The sequence below is a fragment of the Vicugna pacos genome, chromosome 3 (genome assembly GCF_048564905.1).
Source record: "Vicugna pacos chromosome 3, VicPac4, whole genome shotgun sequence".
NCBI classification, from domain to species: Eukaryota; Metazoa; Chordata; class Mammalia; order Artiodactyla; family Camelidae; genus Vicugna; species Vicugna pacos.
The window spans coordinates 88433402-88447973 of record NC_132989.1 but is presented as its reverse complement, the minus strand read 5'-3'; the positions used below and the strand labels follow the sequence as shown (position 1 = coordinate 88447973).

Here is a 14572-nt window from a genome sequence, read left to right as displayed (position 1 = left end):
TACACGCCTTAAACATCCCAGTCCTGGATCAGTGCAGGTGTCTGTCTTTCTGAACCCTGTGTGTGAGCTGCTCAGCTTCCGGTACCCGGAGGAGACCACTCACATGGCCATGTGGATTTAGTAGCCCTACAGAGCTGAAACTTTGTCGGTGAGACTTGACACTCAATCTGTGTGTCCCTGGCAAATAGACTTTCCTGTTTCCCACAGGATATGATATGAGAATTATGATCTCATTCTCTTCTCCTGCCACGTGGAAGTGTCCCAGGTTACTTGCTCTGGATTCACCAGGCCTGAGATTCTGTTGTCACCTCTTGAGAACAATGCCCGATCCTCCTAAAGCCAAGTCAGAGAAACCTGATAATCTAATATTTTTGTGTAATCCCGTCTTGCTGTGGACCTTAGACAAATGTTTGTAACTCAGGTTCTTATATTCAGAGGGAAAAGAGCAATGCCCAGCTATAATTTGGTCATAGTTTAAGGCATTCCCATGCCTGTTCTTGAGAACCTGAGCATGCAGGTAAACCTGGGTATGTCGCATTTTACCTTCTAAGAGGGAAACAGGTAGGTCTTCTTGTGCTTAGGTCTGACTTTAATATTTGAAGGATAGATGAAAAAGCACAGCCTACTTTCTCCCCTCCCTCCAAGTCACAGAAATTAACATTTCAACTTAACAGGCTAAGCTAAGTAATAATTATGACAAAAAACTTTTAGTTCAAAGATACAATTCTTTTTACATCCAAATTGAGCAGAAATTGATTTTAATGTTCAAACAACAACTTTAGTTTTACAAGACGATAAGCATCACCTTGTGTGGAGACCAAATCAGGCTGATCATCCTGTCTCATGCATCTTTCATCCCTGAGAGATTCCTGTCTTCCTTGGTGGGCACTGCATCTTTTCCTACCTCAAATGTGTCTCTCTTTCAAACCATGAAAGGAGCCCAGAGTATTGGCTGTTAAAACTGGAAATACAGAGAATTAAAGGCCGGTAGGTTAAGTATTTCTAGTAGATACTCAATTCTTCTCATAGGTTTTCAACCATAGTTTTTAAATTATGAAGTTATATTTACATCGCTCACTTCTTTTTAGCAAGAAATACACTAGCAACAAATTAAGAGTTTTGATAAATCATGAGTATGAATACCTCATAATATGCTTCAATGGAAATTCTTTTTAAACGCTTATTTTGGGGTACACATTGGGTTAAAACATGTAGAAGGGGCAGCTTATCCAGGTTACCTAATACTTCTACTATTTAAACAGCTCCCTATACTTCAAGGAGATTTTATAAATCTTATCTCACTTGGTTCTCTTTCTCACTAGGTCCTCGTATCAACCTGGGGAGCTGGATCTGATTTTATCCCTGTTTGATAGATAGGAAAACCGAACAGATCACATATGCTCCAGCTGGAACAATAGCCACTTTTATCTGTTTTATATTTTGGGCTTATATGAAATATTTCGTTTGAACAAAAAGACCATGGCAAAAAAAGATTTGAAAGCCACTCACCTACACTGTGCTATATATAAATTCATAGCTAGATTCTCTTGAGTTGTGTCATTTCTGTTTGCCATAGGAAGTAATATAGGAAGTATTATAAATCCATTGAAAACACAGAGTTTCTAAAATACAGTTAGGTTCTAAAATACTCTTTAGGGCTTCAAACCATTTTTTGAAACATGCTTTTACTGCTCACGTTTAAATTGCTTTAATTCAAATAAAATTAAAAATGTATTCACCTTAGCTTAAAAACTTCTAAAAGGAATCTTAAGGATATATAAAGTTCCCCATGTTTTTAAATGGTGCGTAATGAATATTATGTTGCAAATAGACTCTATAGTATAATGGCATGAGGGACTTGCCATGATTTTACAGTTTAAATCATAGGGACTAATCACTTGAAGGCAATATACTAATGTAACATTAAGAATAGATAATGTTTTATAAATTGAAACTGATAGACTTATTGTAAGCTCGAATGAATTAGTAAATAGTGTGTATTTTTGGCTATACTTAGGCATACATACTTTGTATTAAAGTATGTGTAATAAAACACAATTTCACTTATCCAGCAGTAGTTACTCAGTGACTGTGTTCTATTTTAAATTGATGCTGGAGTTTTCTGTGCAAATAATATAGGTATAGCAGAATTTGTTGGGGGCAGGGGATTGGCTGGCAGTCGGCTCAGTATGGGAGAATACTAATTACAATATAACTGCTTGTTTTATTAAAAAGGAATGAATCAGTTTCTTTCCTTGAGTAAGATGTCCTTTCTGTGAGCAGTGAGACATCTAATCTTGATTACTAATTAAGGTGCGAACTTTTAGTGCGCCACCTTGTGTTGACATTGTGAACCTCCCTCAAATGTAGATAAACCTGGGAGGAGTAGTAATCTGCAAAAACTAGTTGGCAAATGGTTATCTCAAAATTAAGCTCATTTATGTCTCGAATACGCTGTTGAGCAATCTAGTCAGAATGAGTGCTAGGTAGAAAACTGTTATTATAAAAATTCACTGGCATTTACTTAGTATGGTGTTAGTATAGTATGTAACTTACTTGCAATATTCCTACCTCAGAAGTTGCTATTTTAAAAAGAAAGAAAGATAAAATTATTTTTATAAGAATGCAATATGTAGTTCTACTTCGAATTTTTCAGTATAATAGCCAAATTTCCTCTTCTCCCTGCAAAGCAAGTTTTTTAGGGTACCTGATTTCCTTCTTCAAACAGCTGCAGTAACAGGATATTCCTAGAAATAAGCCTTGCACATTTGACTATGGGAAGAAAGGCCATTTTTTAGCCAAAAAAAAAAAAAAAAAACAGTGAGAAAGAAAAAAAAGTGTATGTAAAGTAATTAAGCCATAAATTTATCATTAGGAATGTAGGTTTGTTGTTTAAAATAATGGGTCAGTGGGTAAGTCCATGTGATTTGGAGATTTAGAAGTTTGAATATATAAACACGTCTGGGAGGGGGATGAAACAGTAACGTGGGAGAAAGCATCGCAGGGAACATTGAACTATTACTCATTTGTGACCCATGGTAAAGCATAGGAGGTCTGGGCGAAATTGGTAAACATCGTTTGAGACAAAGTCAGCCTGGCACATGAATACCTAGGATTGGGGACAAAGTGTGCTGCTGGAATATTAAAATTTCAAAAAATTATCTTCCATTTTTTAGTATATCACCAGGTTAGGTATCTGCTTATTTTTTATACATCTCATGTGCAAATAGTATAGCAGAGTATTTTGTTTCATTTTCATTTATATTGTTTAAGGCAACAGTTTGATACCAAAAAGGTAGTTTCTACCATTATATCCCCTGGAATATGAGTATGAACACACATGCATATATATATGTGTGTGTGTATATATATATGTATATGTGTGTATGTATATATATATATATGTGTGTGTGTGTGTATATATTTGAATGATCTCAAAATAAGTATAATTAGCTGTCCAAGATTCAAATAAAAAAAAAAGCCAAGCATTACTTATATATACTAAATGAGCCTTATCCTGTTATTCAGCTTTGAAATTGATGGATTTTAGTCATTTAAAAAGTGTATGCTTATTTGGCAATAGTGTTATTAAAACAAAGTACCTTCCATGTCTCTGTTTACTTCCTCAGGGAACTTTGGGTATCCGATATAAGAATTAATTCCTATGGCCTTTTATGATTTCCAAGGTTGATCTTCCCCTAGAGTCTTGTTTGTATACAGTCTCACTGTACTCAAACACTAGTGCAGCATTTGACACTATAGTAAATGTGTAATAAAATGGCTGCTGTTATAATTTCAGACCACACCATATTCCCAGAAAGTGAACAAAAAACCCAGTGTCAGTGGGGGAAGTTGAGGTGGAAACATATATGCACATAGATAAACACACACACACAAAAGATTAAGAATAGGCTAAACACTAAAGTAAAAGTAGCGGAAGTTGAAGAGTATATCCAAACATACACAGCAGTATATAACTTAAGTCTGGATGAAGAACTTTCTCTAATTAATTTCCTCCCAAAGATAGTTTTTTCTGGTGTTTCTGAAATGGAATCAGACTGTCCATTTAAGGCTGACAAAGGAAATATACCAATTTATTTTTTTCCAAAAATTCTCTTTGGGGAAATGTCAATCAGAAATGTTTGCGTGATTGGTCATGCGTTTTTTCTACAAAGCCACCGTGTGGGCTCATTGTGAACGAAAAGGATGCTCGGCACAGGGCCATCCTTGCCTACTAGTTAAGCAGTAGATGAAACCGCCTCTGAAATGAGTGAGCATAGGAGCAGTGGCACTAACAAATGCGTCTGTCTGCTGTGCTGGGCACCGCGGGCTGCATCGTGTTCGGCTTCATCAGCTACCTAATGCAATGTAACTCGGGAGATAAGATAAATCAAACAGATGACACTGTATTAGATTTGAAAGATGAGAGCTCTTCCAAAGCAATTGCAGAGTGTATATTTCAGTGCCGTTGACTTCAGGAGGTTACTGAAGTCAAAAGTCTTCGCAACAAAACCAATCTTTCAAGAGCTGGGTAGCAAGTAAGCAGAGTCATGCTTATCTTTTCCAGAGCAAATTACCTAGGAAGAAATGGAACTCTCTTTTGTAAATTTGTTTACACAGCTTTGGGGTTTGACCTCATTTTTCAGTAGATCACCAGCTGAGGTATCTGCTTATTTGTTATACATCTCATGTGCAAATGTGTATTAAGCAGGTGAGATGGATTTTCCATTTTTAAGGATACTTTCGTCTATTGTTAAATCATTCCAAATGCAAGTGCCTAAAACTAACTGAAATGGATTTTTTATCATAGTGTGACTCTATATCATTAAATGATTATTTACTAATTGTTCCCTACATTTAGAAATTTAATTTTTTTAAGTAGAGTGGTATTTCTTCCCTTTTGCTTCCTCCAGTTTTATTGAGATGTAATTGACATACAGCACTGTATATGTTTAAGGTGTACAGCATAATGATTTGGCTTACATGTATCATGAAGTGATGACCACAGTGAGTTTTGTGAACATTCATCATCTCATATTAATACAAAATAAAAGAAAATGGGAAAAAAGTATTTTTCCCTGTAATGAGAACTCTTAGGATTTACCATCAACTTGCACATGTAACAAACAAATTATGTTGTACATTATATCCCTAGTAGTTATTTATTTTATAACTGGAGGTTTGTACCTTTTGACTCCCTTTATCCAATTCTCCTCCCCCGACCCCACTGCCTGCGGTAACAAATCTGATCTCTTTTTCTATGGACTTGTTTGTTTTTGAAGTATAATTGCCTATGTACATACAACACTTTGTTAATTCCTGGTGCACAACATAGTGATTGAATGTTTCTCTACATTACAAAATGATCACCACGAAAAGTGTAGCTACCATCTGTCACCATACGGAGATACTCATTATTACTGACTACATTCCTCACACTGTACATTTCATCCCTGTGGCTCATGTATTTGATAACTGGAAGTTTGTACTTCTTAGTCTGCCTCACCTATTTTTGTCATCCCCCCACCTACCTCCCTTCTGATAATGACCTGTTTGTTCTCTGTATCTATGACTCTGTTTCTGTTTTGTTAAGTTTGTTCATTTGTTTTGTTTTTTAGGTGCAATATATAAGTGAAATCATGCAGTATTTGTCTTTCTCTGTCTGACTTATTTCAGTTAGCATAATACTCTCTTGGTCCATCCATGTTCTTGCAGATGGCAATATTTCATTCTTTTTTAAAGCTGAGTAATATTCCACTGTATTTATACATACCACATCTTCTTTATCCATTCATCTATCAGTGGGCACTTAGATTGCTTCCATGTCTTGGCTGTTGTAAATTAACATTTATATAACATTTCTTCTTTTTTAACATTCTAAAACTGCATTTTCTATACACATAAAGAATGTTACACATTTAATTTAGGAATTGGAAGATGAGGAAAAATGGTGACTGGATTCCCCTTTCTTTTGTAGCCTACCGTGTGTGAACGAGAGCTGTGTGTATTTGCTTTTCAAACCCTGGGAGTCATGAATGAAGCTGCTGATGAAATAGCAACTGGAGCTCAGGTAGTAACACCTGACACTGATTAGTCCATATATTGATTTGAAAAATGTTTTCTGATCTACTAGTTAACTTCTTAGTTTGTTGATAGATTAGAAAAGCAAACCAGCATTTGATATTTTTAGATAGAAGCTAAGTCTTGCCAACTTTATCTAATGTGAGTTTTGTCCTTTTGCAATTGCCCAAGAGGAGAAATTAAACCAATTTTCTGTTCTTTGAAAAATAATTGCGTTTCTTTCTTACGTGGTACAGTTGAGATACTCAAACCTTTGCACACATGCCTTATGTAAAATTTATTCGTGAAGTTATATGCAGTAAAGTGGGAGCCAATTTATTTTTAAAACTTAGGTAAAAAGATAATGGGCAGAACCTACAATAAAAAGAGAGAATTCAACTTTACAACAGCAGTATTTATGACATAGGAAGAAAGATACAAAGACAAATAAACAACTTGGAAGTAGAGTAGCCTGCCATGTTTCTGGAAGGGAAAAAAATAGATTGTAAAGATGCCAGAATTTATTACTTCATGCAATTTCATTAAAATTTCAATCAATTTTTGTTCATTTATAGAACCTGACTGAATTACTAATAAATCTGTAAGAAAAAAATTACAGAAGCTTAAAAAATAATGAATGTTAATCAAGGGAGACTTGGCCAACTGTATACGAAACCATATTATGTAATCCTATGATGTTTTAACAAAATATGGTACTGGCAGAGAGGAGAAAGGCAGATTATCCCCAAAATAGGTCAAGTTATAAGTACACTTAATAAATATTAAAAGAAGTATCTCATCATGTTGTAAAATAAAAATGGTTTAGTGAAGTGAGAACAGATGACCTGCAACATGGGGAAAAAACCAGCTTAGCTCTGTGTGCAAAGCTGTGTGCAAAACAAGATTCCTGATGGCTTAAAGGAAGCTTCTGCTTAAAAATTCTATATAAAACTAGAGGCTAGTCAAATTAAGCATGCACAGCACAGGTGGTGCAGCAGGCTCGTGCATTTATGCAGGTACAAGAAATCATAAAGAAACATATCAACAGATATGAGTCCATATGTACTTTACATTTTTTACTTGAAAAAATAGTGAGCACTAAGAGCTAACAGTGAAAAAGCATGTTTTTCTACAAGCTTAATTACATCTAAAAGCTATTAAAAACTGAGAAGAAAAACATGGAAACCCTAACAGATTAATAGAAGAAAGGAATGCACAATTCACAAATATGGACCTATTATTAGCAAAGAAACATGAGAAAATATTTAGCTTCACTAAAAATCAACAGGGAGCTAAATGTAAAAGAATTTTATAAAATTGACAAAGATGGGTAGGAAAAATGATCATCCGACAAACAAGGTCATTCTTTTAGTACGTATCGAATGCCTGCTATGTAACAGGCAGCTCACTAGACGGAGGTGCAAGCATTGCCACGACAGCCCAGGGCTCACGGATTCACACGCCCTTAACCAAGTTATTTCACTAATGAACTCAACTGAGATGCAGCCACTTGATGAAATAGTAAGGACAGTATTTGTGATATAATGAGGTATAAATGAAAATAATGCATACAGTAGGACATTGATTATATGATATGGGAAAAAATGATTCCATGATTAAAATAAATTTCAAAAATAAAGCTGAATATTGTCCCTACACACAACATGCACATATTTGCATATTAGGAGCTCTGAGAATTGCTGAAACTTAAGAAAATGACTAGCCTATATGGAGAGGGTTTCTCCAGTATATCTGATCATGGTGAATCGTGATCTTTTTCATCCATTTTTTTTTCACATGTGTAAGTTTTTCTCATCCCTTGAAATTAATATTGCTCAAACAAAAAGATACTTTATTATATGCTATTTGTAGCTCTGTAAAAATAAACTTTACACAAGTTTGTGTATGAATACACGTACATGTATATTTACATGGATATGTATGTGTATATATATAGAATTCTTCAAGTACTAGAGTTAATATTTGTGCATTTTTGTAAATTGTCTGTCATGTAATTTGAAAAGGGAAGGAAGCAAAGCCTAGAAATAAGAGATAATTGATTAGAAGGAAAATCACTGTGTTAACAGGCTAGGTTGATAGACTAATAGGTGCTTTTCCCCCCACTTTGTTATAAATACATCTCTAAAAATAATGGTTCTTAAAGAGAAATTACTTTTGGATTAGATAATGATAGTACTCGATCAGATCAGTTTAGTGATTCAGCTCTAAAGGTGAATGCTCAAAAAGTCAGAGAATTTAGTGAATTCTCAAAGCAGAATATTCTTTTCACCACTTTAAAAGAGATACCACTTTTACATTTTTTTTAAATTAAAAAAAAACATAACCCAATATTCTGGTTATAATCCTAGAGATTACATGGGAATGGATTGTTTTCCTGAATAGAAAGAAACAGTATCTCTGTAGTCTTGTTGCATCAGTGGACTCCTGCATGTTAAGGGGTGCTCTGAGGAGTTCTGGAGGTTTCAGGGGCGTTCCTTAGAGGAACGGAGCCCGCAGGAGGCTGGGCTGGGATGCTGGCCTCTCAGCAGCTAGGATTCCAGGCCTCCACATATTGCTTTTTCACCAGAACAGCAGCTACATTTTGTTTTTTTTTATGTATTGGGGCTCTCATACACGATTCTCTTAAAAAAAAAAAAAGAAAAATGTTTGAAAGGCCACTGGTCTACAATTTTAAATTTGCCTCTTTTCCAGAATTCATGGTATATCATTTTATTCCATGGGAAAATTAGCATACAAATGCAGATCATGTAATATAAGCCTTTCTTTGTTCAGAGATTCTGGACGTTAACTCCTTTAACACATAAATCATAAAATGTAAGTGGCTCAAGTAGACAGACTTCTAACTCAGCACCACTGTTCGGTTCGAATGTTTTTTGGGCAACTTTGCGTGACGTTTGAGGGAACTGGATTTCGCCCGCCATGTGGCTGTGCTGTCTTCCATATGGTAGAGAGAGGAAGGAAGGAGCACCTGTTTTTCTTCATCAGCTCAGCCCCTTCCACTCACTTCCCATTGTTTAAAACTAGTCTTGTGGCCTGACACAGACGGAAGGTGTGGAAGTGTCTCTCGCAGAACCGTTGCTTCCAGGCAGTAGCGCTACACCCTGGAAGGAAGGAGTATGAAACTTTGGCAGACAGCACGTAATTTTGCCAGGGTACTTCCACTATTTCTTTGAAGCTGGGTTAGGACATGTTAACACAAATATTCTGTTAACTAAATACTCTACCCCTGCATCCATTATTTGCCTTTTAACTTACTAAGTCCACTGTGAATTTATTGGCAAAACAGGGCATATACATTTTTGGGGGTAGTTTTCATTGTTTTCAAGCTTTTGGAAGAAGTTGTTTAATATGAATTTGATTGAAAGGGGAACATTATTCAGGTTATTATTGTATCATTTGTACCTTTTTTACTGTTTAGTAAAAAACACAACATAAAATTTACTATATTAATCATTTTTAAGTGTGCAGTTCTGTAGTATTAAGTATATTCACATTGTTGTGAAACAGATTTCCGTAACTTCTTCATCATGCAGAACTGAAATTCTGTACCCTCATCTTCCCCCGACCCCTATCCCTGGTAGCCCCCATTCTACTTTGTTTCTGTGAATTTGATTCATAGGTGTAGTATTTTACTTTTAGTGACTGGCTTATTTCACTTAGCATAATATTCTCAAGGCTCATCCGTTTTGTAACAGGTGACAGAATTGTCCTTTTTCAGGCTGAATAATATTCCATTTTATGTATATACCACATTTTGTTTATCCATTCATCCATCAGTGGATATTTTGGTTGCTTCTACCTCCTGGCTGTTGTGAATAATGCTGCTATGAACATGGGTATGCAAATATCTCTTCAAGATCCTTCCTTGAATTCTTTTGGATATATACCCAGAAATGGGATTGTCACTTCCAGCAGGAACATATGAAATTTCTGTTCTTTTAGAGGGAACTCCATTCTGTTTTCTATAGTGGATGCACCATTTTACAATCCCATCAGCAGTGCACAAGGATACCAATTTCTCCATATGCTCATCAATACTTGTTATTTTCTGTTGTTTTCTTTTAATAATAGCCATCCTAATAGTTGTGAAGCAATATCTCATTGTGGTTAGTGATATGAGTATCTTTTCATGTGCTTTTTGACAATGTGCATATCCTCTGAAAATAAATGTATGTTCAGTTCTTTTGCCCATTTTAAAACCAAGTTATTTGATTTTTTTGTTGTTGAGTTATTGGAGTTCTTTATGTAGTCTGGATATTAACCCCTTATCATCAGGTAAATGATTTGCAAATATTTCCTCCCATTCCATGTTGCTTTTTTGCTTTCTTGATTGTGTCCTTTGATGCATGAACAGTTTTAAGTTTGATATAGTACTGTTGTCTATTTTTGGTTTTGTTGCCTTTGGTTGTAATACCTAAAAAATCACTGCCAGATCCAGTGTCATGGAGCTTTTCCTGTTTTCTTGTAAAAATTTTATAGTTTAAGGTTTTATGTTTAGATTTTTATTCTGTTTTAAGTTAATTTTCGTGTACGGTGTAAGATAAGGATCCAACTTCCTTCTTCTGGATGTGTATATCCAGTTTTCCCACCGTCATCTGTAGAAGAGACTGTCTTTTCCCCATTGAGTGGTCCAGCACCCTTGTCAGAGAGCATCTGACCACATACGTGAAGGATGTGTACTTTGACGAAGCTTCAAGTGGATACTATACCATTAAATTTTTTTAAGAGTTTTGTAAGATTGTGCCAATTCTCTCTTCCTAGAAAGTTTCAGAAAAGCCTATTTTATCTTACTGATGTTTCTTTTTCAGGAATTCTTGCTTGGGTTTTACTTTTATTGGGAGACCAGATAATGCTAAAAACAATTTGTATCTGGGTTAAGGTGCATCCTTCTGGGATATAAGGAGCGAGTGTGGGACAGGAGAACAATCAGGAGGGATTTGTTGTGTCCTTATTAGCATATCTGTTGATTGGAAGCCAGTTTATTGCAGGTCTACACACACTCACAAATATAAATGAGCAAGTGCGGTGGAAAGTGATGAGCTGTTTCAGTGCTACTCTTTTCTGCGTGAGCCCTGTGGGTGTGAATGTCTGTGCACTTTGGGATGTATTATTTATAGATCTTGTACCCAGTGGCTTGAGTATTGCTAGTGATTTTAGGTCACTGGAAATTCTGGATGCTGTGATTGGGTGAATGTGTTCTGTGAGTATGCACACAGCCTAGTGAGCCCTATTGGCATTCTGCCACGGAGGTCCCAATGCCCCCTCATTAACCACAGGGGTCTAAAACCTCCCTGTTCTTACTGAGCATTTTTTAAATGCCTGTTTAAGAGCTTTATGGAAGTATCTTTCACTATAAAGATTAAGTCAGCTGCTTCATCATGAGGTCTCTTGTCTTCACACTGTAGATAACATATGTTGTGGTGAGCTCTCTCCATTTAGACAGCGTCGAGCACATTGTTTTGCAAACTAGGGAGGGGAGCTACGCTCTTAATTGCTACATAGTACTGCCTCTTCGAAAATTGTGCAGAGTAATCATAGAAGAAGACAGGAATAAAGCCATCATTTTTAGCAAGTCAGAGATGGTTAATGGCCTTTGGCAGAGGAGGGTGGGAAGAAGTAAGATGACGTCAGGAGATGCACTGCTCTGGGAGCCTGTCAGACTCATGTTTGCAGTTTCCTGCACCTGGAGTGCTTTCTCCCCTGGCAGTCACGTGTCCCCTTCCCCACCTCACTCAGATCTCCGTTGAAACTTTTCCTAGCCACTCTAAAACAGTACCCTCTACGGCCTTCATCTCTAATGCCTGCTTGATTTTTGAAGCATTTGACACCACCCGAAACTGTCTTTAAGGCTATATTTAACTGATTTTTTCAGTGTGTATCTTCTCTGTTGAAATGTAAAGTCCACGAGAACCAGAACCTGTCTTGTTCACTGTCTTAGCAGAGAGCCTGCAAGAAAGCTAGCACGTAGTATGTGTTCGTGACCAAGACGTAGTAAAGATAACATTAATACAGGAGTAGTTGGAAGCAACACATACTAGTTACTTTAGATGAGGGGTCAGGTTTGGTCAAATTTGGGCTGAAGCCACAAGTTACAGATTCGAGAGGTTGAGTGCAACCCTGAAATCCTTCCTAATTAATTACCACGAGAGGGAGAAACAGTGGCAAAGCACTGGGTAAACCTGAAGGAGAGTAACTGTCTTATGTATGTATTTCAAGGTGGTAGATCTACTAGTGTCCATGTGTAGGTCTGCATTGGAATCTCCTAGAAAAGTTGTCATTTTCGAGCCATACCCTTCGGTGGTAGATCCTAACGATCCTCAGATGCTGGCCTTCAACCCCAGGGTGAGTAGCCACCCAAACACACCAATCCCAAGTTCCCTTTGCTGGTCCTTGAGAGCTGAGTCTCCCTTAGCTTTCTTCTTTCTTACCTAAACCGCTGTGTCATCATGTCCATGACCTGTCATGAACTCTGTATCCATTTAGTAAATATGATTGTTTTTCCACAAACTTGATTTACTTCCACCTTGTCTTTCATGTATCCTGTTTCTTCCCCTCCTCTTTTCTCCTTTAAAATCATTTTTACAATTTCATCTTCATGAAACTAGACCCATTCTGATCTTGACACATCCCATCTGCATGGAAGGTAGGTAAATAGCTCTAATAAATTGATTTATAATGGTTGGTATGATTATTTTAATTTTGTTATGTATGTTTTGAGATTCCAGCTTCTGTAATCTCACTGTAACTTTAAGGATCATGGGTAAAGGGACGTTTTTCTTTTTCTTTTTCTTCTGTATTTTTATTTCACCCCTCCTTGTCTTCCCTTCTCTCCCTCCCCAGTTATCCGAAGGTTAGTGAAAGTTTAATTCATATTGTTGGTCAACTGGCATTTCTCGAGAAAACAGTTTTATAAATATTCATGGTGACTTAGCAGAGTTCTTCTGAAATAGCACAGTTTTCAAATTGCATGAGAGCCAAAATTGCCTTCGTTTCTGTTATTATTCATCTTGAAATCATTTTATAGAAACAGTGACTACATAAAGCTTCCTCGGAAAACTTTCTTTTCTTCAGAAGTGGAAACAGTGCCCATATTTACAGTGTGCTTAAAAACGAATTATCAGTTGAGTGTATAGAGTCATTTACACACGCCTTAGTCACACTTTTTTGGCAATAATCTTCCAGTCAAAAGAAAATAAAAGCAAAACGAAATTGTCAGATTTAAAGTGGACTTTTGTGTTTCAGAAGGATTCTGTGCTTGTTTTACTCACCATGGCTTAACTTTTTAGTGTTGAACATGAGAATCAGGAGCCTAATCCCTTTGTTGTATTTATAGTTGGTCCCTTGCAGGCTGAACATGACTTCACGTACTTACGCTAGAACTGGCAGTGTTTTCATTTTTCCTTCCCTCTGACTAAGTCATAAATCCTGTGTCCTTGGCCATCTTATTAAAGGCTTCCCTTTTCTGTACGCAACACAGTCATTGCTTTCAAATTGATCCTGATGGAAAATTCAGGTACAGAAGTAATATGTTTGTCTAGTAACGTGCAGACTTGCAAAGGCTTATAGCAAAATACTATTTTTTCTTCCCATTCTAACAGAAGAAGAACTATGATCGAGTGATGAAAGCATTGGATAGCATAACTTCTATTAGAGAAATGACACAAGTAAGTATATCATCTTGTGGTCTTGCACAGTTCAGTTTCGCTTGAGTGAACTGATATTTTTAAAATATCTGAGAGTACTGGCCAGGCAGTGAAGTGTAGGCTGTTCTGTTTTACGAAGAGTATAATTAAAATCATAAAAAATTAAAATTGTTTTGTACTAGGGTGTTTTAATTAAATTACATCTGTGTATTGGTATGCTACCACTGTGACTTCGGAGGGTAACTGCATAATTATAATCCTAATGCTCTGCTCTCAAAACTCAGGCAAGAATTTGTCACAATATCTTAAGACAAAGGTTAAATGTGGTTCTGTCTTCCTAGATTGCCAATTTTAATTAATGGTAGTAATGTCAAAGCAGCATTTTAATGTTAAAATAAAAACAAATATTCTATTAAATGTAAAGTAGACACAAACATTTCAGATACAACACAAGAATCTCAAAACAACTTTGGAAGACACCAGGCTCCTTGAGAGTATGAGCTGATATTTTTGACCATTAGGGAGATTCTGGTGGAAGAGTTTGATGAGAAAGGATCAGGGTTTATTGTAAAAATCTAATATATCACTGGGCTATAGTCCAGCACTGGGAAAAGCACATCCTATTGAATTATTGAGGCTTTTCCACTGCCAAAGACTTGGAGAGGTTTAAAGCTCATCTTTATAAGTAGAAATTAATCATCTTTAATTGACAACAACACACATTATGAGTTCAGTTTGCATATGGTGTTTTCGAGGCTTGCGCTGCCCTAGAGGCCCTTGCAGGTTCATAAGTATTACTCTGGGTCGTTGCCTTTCTTGGGGGAAGGGAACTGAGCCCTCCAGTCTTG

General features: G+C 36.4%; 1 protein-coding gene across 2 annotated transcripts in view; it reads left to right on the top strand.

Annotated features, from left to right (window-relative positions):
- The window catches only part of PARP8 (poly(ADP-ribose) polymerase family member 8), a 157769-nt gene that overhangs the window by 120971 nt on the left and 22226 nt on the right, over positions 1-14572 (top strand). Inside the window, exons 16-18 of one of the 2 annotated variants that reach the window (XM_072958710.1) lie at positions 5978-6070; positions 12298-12423; positions 13680-13745. In XM_072958710.1, coding sequence (XP_072814811.1) covers positions 5978-6070; positions 12298-12423; positions 13680-13745 — 285 coding nt within the window. The remainder of the gene's footprint in view (positions 1-5977; positions 6071-12297; positions 12424-13679; positions 13746-14572) is intronic. The other variant, XM_072958711.1, reaches the window with a different exon arrangement.